This window comes from Engraulis encrasicolus, chromosome 8 (genome assembly GCF_034702125.1).
Source record: "Engraulis encrasicolus isolate BLACKSEA-1 chromosome 8, IST_EnEncr_1.0, whole genome shotgun sequence".
NCBI lineage: Eukaryota > Metazoa > Chordata > Actinopteri > Clupeiformes > Engraulidae > Engraulis > Engraulis encrasicolus.
In genome coordinates, this window is record NC_085864.1 from 42,616,191 (window position 1) to 42,623,690 (window position 7,500).

The window sequence follows — 7,500 nt, forward strand, 5'->3', positions numbered from 1 at the left end:
GTTCATGTTCATATGTGTGTGTGCGGTACTGTATGTGGGTGAGTTAAATTAAAGGTGGTTTTGTGCACCAAATACAGTATATGTGCATGTACGTATGTACATTATGTAGTAGGTATGCGTCCCTATCCATATGTGTGTGTGCACTGTGCTGTATGTGGGTGAGTTAAATTAAAGGTGGTTTTGCGCACCAAATGCAGTATATGTACTGTACGCATGTATGTAGCACGTATAGGTCCCTATCCATATGTGTGTGCGGCGCTGCACTGTGCTGTATATGTGTGTAGGGGTGCGTTAAAGCACGGGCGGCAGCGTGCAAACTTACGTTTGGGGGCTCTGAGAGACTTACATGAAAAGGGCTTGACGCTGCTGTGGATGTGCTTGTGCTGCTTGAGGCCCGAGGAGGTGGCGAAGGTCTTGCCGCAGTCCGGGCAGGCGTGCGCCCGCGCCCCCACGTGCTGCGAGCGGATGTGCCTCTGCAGGTTGCTGGGGTCCGTGAACACCTGCTGGAGGTCGGGGACGTGGGGGTGGGGGGTGGGGGGAGGAGGAGGAGGAGGGAGAGACAGGAGGGGATGAGAGGAGGACAGCGGAGGAGGAGGGACGAGGAGGTGGGGGGTGGGGGAGGAGGGAGAGACAGGAGGGGATGAGAAGAGGACAGCGGAGGAGGAGGGACGTGGGGAGAGGAGGAGGAGTGATGGGGGAAGGAGGAGGAGGGAGACAGGAGGGGAAGAGAGGAGGACAGCGGAGGAGGTGCAAGGGGAGAGGAGGAGGAGTGATGGGGAAGACAGGAGGGGATGAGAGGAGAACAGCGGAGGAGGAGGGACGAGGGAAGAGGGACGGGGGGGGGAGGTGGTTGTGGTGGGAAGAGGAGGGAGACAGGAGGGGAAGAGAGGAGGACAGCGGAGGAGGTGCAAGGGGAGAGGAGGAGGAGGGAGAGACAGGAGGGGATGAGAGGAGGACAGCAGAGGAAGGAGGCAAGAAGAGGATAGGAGGGGATGAGAGGAGAACAGCGGAGGAGGGACGAGAGGAGAGGAGGAGGAGCGATAGGGAAGATAGGGAGGGAGAGGGACATGCAGGAGACAGGAGGGGATTTGAAGAAGACAGCAGAGGAGGTACGAGGGGAGAGAGGGAGAGAGGGAGGGTATGGGGGACACAGGGTACAGAAGGGGATGAGAGGATGAGAGCAGAGGAAGGAGGCAAGAAGAGGATAGGAGGGGATGAGAGGAGAACAACGGAGCAGTGGGAACAAGGGGAGAGATGGAGGAGTGATGAGGAAGACAGGGAGGAAGAGGGCCATGGAGGAGACAGGGAGAGACGACAACAGGACAGCGGAGGAGGTACGAGGGGAGAGAGGGAGGAGTGATGGGGTAGATAGGGGAGACAGGAGAGGATGAGAACAGGACAATGGAGGAAGGAGGCAAGAAGAGGATAGGAGGGGATGAGAGGATGAGAGCAGAGGAAGGAGGCAAGAAGAGGATAGGAGGGGATGAGAGGATGAGAGAAGAGGAAGGAGGCAAGAAGAGGATAGGAGGGGATGAGAGGATGAGAGCAGAGGAAGGAGGCAAGAAGAGGATAGGAGGGGATGAGAGGATGAGAGCAGAGGAAGGAGGCAAGAAGAGGATAGGAGGGGATGAGAGGAGAACAACGGAGGAGTGGGAACGAGGGGAGAGATGGAGGTGTGATGAGGAAGACAGGGAGGAAGAGGGCCATGGAGGAGACAGGGAGAGATGACAACAGGACAGCGGAGGAGGTACGAGTGATGGGGTAGATAGGGGAGACAGGAGAGGATGAGAGCAGAGGAAGGAGGCAAGAAGAGGATAGGAGGGGATGAGAGGAGAACAACGGAGGAGTGGGCAGGGGACAGCAGGAGGAGGAGGAGGGCAGGAGAGCAGAGGAGGGGGGCGGGGGGTGGGGGGCAGCAAGCACTCGCAAACATCTCGTGGCCAACATCAACACAAACTCTACCGGGGATTGATTCCTTGCTTTCCCAAAAACTATTCTTTATTGTTTGACATGTGGCAACATCTGAATCCACCAGTGGGATCTTCCTCAGGCAAATAAAACTAATCAACTGTGGTCAAAAGACACTGTCATGTGTACAAAGGAGATTGTTGTGAAACCCTCATTCTTGTTCTGATTCCATCGTTCACAAGTCAAGCCGAAATCAGCACAGTGTCTAACGGACAAGAACTTGTATGTGAATGTGTATAATTTTGTAGAATTGTGTATAATTTTATTTGGACAATAAAACCTGTGATATAATTGCTGTAATGAACAAATACTGTGATTCTGGTATTCTAGGAAAGTGTATATATCGCTGTTGTCCGCACGGAAAGCTTCATGTTTTATCATGCGCCTGTTTTGTTTCCTGAAATGACACTGCTGGTTAGGTTTAATGCTAGTCTATGACTGTTGGAAATATTTAACAATCAAAGAACTACTTAACAAGATTCAATTGGCAACACAATGTTGAATTATTTTGAAAAAAGACATGCTTCTCTCTATTTGCTAAAAGGAAATGAATGTGGACACATGAGGTTTCCAACAGCAGGTTTGGATGAAAGCATCTGCAAATGTAATTTAATGTCATGCCGTATTTGCCATATTTGTTTGGGGCCAGTGTTATCTGGGGGATTGTAGTTTCTGTTTGTCATTTTTATCTTGTAAACACAACAATGCGGAATATGTTTCTGTAACTATGTGCAGGCATTATGCCATCAAGATACATGTGTTGTTCAGCAGATTAAATCTACTCATTTCAATTCAAAAGTACAGTATGTATATGCATACATAAATACCACATCCACCAACTAAAAAGCCCATTCACAGAAAAGGCATGATGGGTAGCGATACCATTAAATAAACCCTTTCTGCGTTCTCGATGCTCGCAGCCCATGTTATATTCCTCTATATACACATAGCCTCTCCCCAATACTGCACAAACATACGCTCTCACTACTACAGTATATGCACTTCATTCATTCGTTCAGATTTGTGTATTATGTCTGCAGGTAATTCGATTTAGCTTCTTTTACGAGTGCGGCATGAATCTGCCATTTGCCTTGGAGAAACATTTGTCATTGAATTTCCCTCTACTGTGGTTTTGGGCCTGATTTACGGTGCGATAAGCCGACACTGTGGCCCGATGTTAAATCACGGCAACGCAGAGTGGCTGTTGCGAGCCACCACACGGTTCTGGGAGAGTAGACCTGATGTCATCGTAAATTTCCGGCAGGCTTTCTCAGCGAATTATAGAAATGATGTGAGTGTATGATTCATATTATAGGCTCGCGGTCTGGTTTCTCTTTTAGTCTTAATGAAAGAAACGAGACGCAAATCAGCACTTTTATTTTGTTTGAGAACTGGGAACTTGTACTGTAAGGACTATCTGTGCAAGCACATGTTTTTATGCTTGTCAAAGTTGAAGTCAGGTGGGTTTTTTTGTCAATACTGAAATGTGTTTCTGGATACACAGGATTGACATTTGATTACCTCCAGAAGATAGCATATAAAATATAAAAGCACAATATATGAAAATTAAAAAAAGAAAACAACCATTCAAAACTTGGTACTGTCTTTTTCATATGCACAATGCGTACTACAATGGATATTTGTATGCGATTTATGACCATAAAAGAGCATGCAAAATGGACTTGGACTCTACCTTTGTGCAGTTTTCACATTCGTAGTGCTTGCCACTGTCATGTGACATCTGGTGGCGAATCAGGTTTGACTTCCAGTTAAAGGCCTTGGGGCACTGATCACACTTGTACTCCCTCTCCTCGGAGTGGGACAGGGCATGAGCCTCCAGGCTGGAGAAAACACACACACACACAAGCGTTGAGTATAATACAGTGATGTAGTCTACGTAGAACGCGGGTATATGTAGTATACCCACTTCTAAATTTCAGGGATTTCAGTATACACACTTAAAATTGATTGATCCATTATTTTGAATAGCAGAAATATATACAGTATACCCACTTCAAAAAATGCTCAAATATACAGTATACCCACCATAAAAAAGTAGACTACACCACTGGTATGATATGAATGACTTGATACTTATTGGTAATTTATAGTAATAAAATTACATGCAGCACAGTATTCAGATCTTAATGAGAAAAGGAAATGTACTTGTAGCATAAGGTTGTGACAATGGGGTTTTTCCAGTTTCTATTTTGTGCACTGAGATTTTGTATCTGTGCTGCTGACCCATGCATTTGTGAATGTGTCTGTATTTCCATGTGCGTCCTCTGGTATCCATGTATCTATGGTATGTACATGGATATCTTAATGTGCGCATGTGTCTCTGTATGAAATGGGACCAAAAAAAAAAGGCCCTGACATTTTTGCACAACCTTCTCTAAATTGTGCGTCTCTGTGTGTGCGAGAGAAACAAAAACTTAACAGAACCGCCCCCCTGGGGACTGTCAACCCACTAGGACATGGCCAAAGTACCAGTCCAGGCCTGTGTCCTCACCTCTGAGTGTCGGGGAAGACCTGGTCGCACTCCCTGCACTCCCTGGGCGAGTCTCCCCCCTGCTCGAGCTCGTGCTCTAGCTCGTGGTCGTGCAGGCCGCCGAGGGCGTGGTGGTGGTGGCGGAGCAGGTGGTGTAGGGGGGGCTCGGGCTCGCTGCCCTCCCCGTCTCCGGCGCTGGCCACCCCGTGCTCCCCCAGGGACAGGCTGGAGGGGGGTGTGCCGCACGAGTGGCTCTGGTGGTCCAGGAGCTCGGAGCGGGACTCGAAGTGCTGGTCGCAGTCCTCGCAGCGGTACTGCCTCTCCTCTGCAGTGGAGGGGGGGAGAGAAGGGATTACTGGGAGGATGATAGACTGTTTATTTTCTGGTTTAAGACATTTTTATGCGTTTCATTCACAGAACAGAGAGAGAGAGAGAGAGAGAGAGAGAGAGAGAGAGAGAGAGAGAGAGAGAGAGAGAGAGAGTACAGGAGACAGGAAAGTTGTGGGAGAGGGAGATGGGGAGAGATCGAGAAATTACTTTGGGCAGGACTCGAACCTGGGTCCACGGGTTTTTAGCCCACTGAGCCACGGCACCCGTGTCTTTCTATTTTTCTATTTGACTGTCTATCTGTCTGTCTCTGTCTCTTCAGGAGCGTATGTTCAGGTCGACAGAACTGTACTGGTGCTTGTTCCTGCATGCACCTAATCTCAAACTAAATGGTGTCTTCATGCTGCAAGTCTCAGCGTTCGGAAACCAGAAGGGCGGTTCTCCATGCAAACCGAAAAATTATTTGGTGCCCTTTGTGTGCAACGTCCTCACCATGTATGTCGGGAGCCATGACCTCACATGGAAACTCCTCTGCCTTCATGAACAACAGCAGCTCCTCACCGGGTAGGATCTCTCTGGTCACACGGTAGAATATCTGAGGAGAGAGAGAGAGAGAGAGAGAGAGAGAGAGAGAGAGAGAGAGAGAGAGAGAGAGGAGAGAGAGAGAGAGAGAGAGAGAGAGAGGGGGGGGAGAGGGAGGGAGAAAGAAAGAAAGAAAGAAAGAAAGAAAGAAAGAAAGAAAGAAAGAAAGAAAGAAAGAAAGAAAGAAAGAAAGAAAGAAAGAAAGAAAACAATTCAACACTTATTAATTATAATACTTTGATAAGTACAAGTACAAATTCAGCATATGAGGTAACACTCTCCTTCATGTCAACAGTAAAATTTACCAGAATACCCACCCCATCATAACAGCACAACATGAACCCCAAAATTTACCAGAATACCCAGCCCATCATACGACACAACATGAACCCCAATTCATGATTACCAGAAAGAAAGGCAGAATGAACAAGCTTGAAATTATGAAAGAAAATCATAAAGACGAAAAAGAAAAGGAAAGTGCAAATGAGTGAAAGAGTGAAAGAGTGAAAGAGTGAAAGAAAGAAAGAAAGAAAGAAAGAAAGAAAGAAAGAAAGAAAGAAAGAAAGAAAGAAAGAAAGAAAGAAAGAAAGAAAGAAAGAAAGAAAGAAAGAAAAGAGAAGAAAGAAAGAGACATTTTATTGGGTAGCTCTCAGTTTGAGGAAAGCCCAATGAATGAACAAAAATATTTAAACTCTTTTAGTTATTTATTTAAACTTTATATAAATGTGTAAACTTAACATACACAAACACTTACACACATTCACCACACTGACCGCACACACACACATGCACACATGCACACACACACACACACACACACACACACACACACACGCGCGCGCGCGTGCGCACACGCACACACACACACACACACACACACACACACACACACACACACACACACACACACACAGAGGCTGAATGAGAGGAGTTGATGTGTGAGTTGTAAGGGGGAAAACCTGAATCAGCTTGGGTGTTCTGCAATGCAATGTTGTGTGTGTGTGTGTGTGTGTGTGTGTGTGTGTGTGAGTGTGTGTGTGTGTGTGTGTGTGTGTGTGTGTGTGTGTGTGTGTGTGTGTGTGTGTGTGTGTGTGTGTGTGTGTGTGTGTGTGTGTGTGTGTGTGTGTGTGTGTGTGTGTGTGTGTGTGTGTGTGGTTGTGGGACCCTGGGATACTTGGACACACTTCCCGTGAGCACAATGGGCAAAGGTGGGCGGACTTTGTGGGGGGGGGAGAGACAATCAGGACTGGCGTTATTTTTGGCATCCGTTCCCCAGACCTGAACCTCTGACAATCACATATTCTTACTAGATATTGTCTCTCTCTCTCTCTCTCTCTCTCTCTCTCTCTCTCTCTCTCTCTCTCTCTCTCTCTCTCTCTCTCTCTCTCTCTCTCTCTCTCTCTCTGTATATCTGTGTGTATATGAGTGTGTACATACAGTATGTCTGTGTGCCATGTCTGCGCACATATATCTGTGAATATCCGTGTACATGTGTGTGTGTGTGTGTGTGTGTGTGTGTGTGTGTGTGTGTGTGTGTGTGTGTGTGTGTGTGTGTGTGTGTGTGTGTGTGTGTGTGTGTGTGTGTGTGTGTGTGTGTGTGTGTGTGTGTGTGTGTGTGTGTGTGTGTGTGTGTGTGTGTGTGTGTGGTGTGTGTGTGTGTGTGTGAGAGAGAGAGAGTGTGTGAGTATGCGAGGGGCTCACTGCCTTCAGAACACACAGAGAAGGAATTCTGGGTAACGGAATGCCAGTCCAGCGTTCATCTCAACATTCTGGGAATGTATTAAATGCTGCATGTATTTAGGGTAGAATGCCCTAAAGTGGGACGATGCCTAATGTGGGACACCTTAAGGTTTAAGGGGTGTAGCTTTGCCCCAAGTTGGTAAATGTTTACAAAACTATAACCAAATAAAAGCCCTATCATCCTGTTATCATAATATCATGATTTAGTAAATGTATAGTAATACTCCAGGGAGGGGTTACAATTAAGAAGAAGGACCCTGGGTGAAGTCCATCAAATGACAAATTACATAGCATTTGGCCAAATTTGTCTTTAGGGTATAAATCAATTCCAATCAAAACAACATTGTCAATTTTTTGATAAATATGTTGGGTAGGTATATGTTCATCAGAAA

At 46.8% G+C, this 7,500-nt stretch overlaps 1 protein-coding gene across 9 annotated transcripts in view; it reads right to left on the reverse strand.

Moving 5' to 3' along the window:
* mecom (MDS1 and EVI1 complex locus) overlaps positions 1–7,500 on the reverse strand; it is a 216,195-nt gene that overhangs the window by 42,835 nt on the left and 165,860 nt on the right. For 4 of the 9 annotated variants that reach the window (XM_063205764.1, XM_063205759.1, XM_063205763.1 and 1 more), the window contains exons 3-6: positions 5,279–5,381; positions 4,481–4,784; positions 3,662–3,809; positions 323–503 (exon numbers count right to left, since the gene is read on the reverse strand). In XM_063205764.1, coding sequence (XP_063061834.1) covers positions 323–503; positions 3,662–3,809; positions 4,481–4,784; positions 5,279–5,381 — 736 coding nt within the window. The remainder of the gene's footprint in view (positions 1–322; positions 504–3,661; positions 3,810–4,480; positions 4,785–5,278; positions 5,382–7,500) is intronic. The other 5 variants (XM_063205766.1, XM_063205762.1, XM_063205765.1 and 2 more) reach the window with 3 other exon arrangements.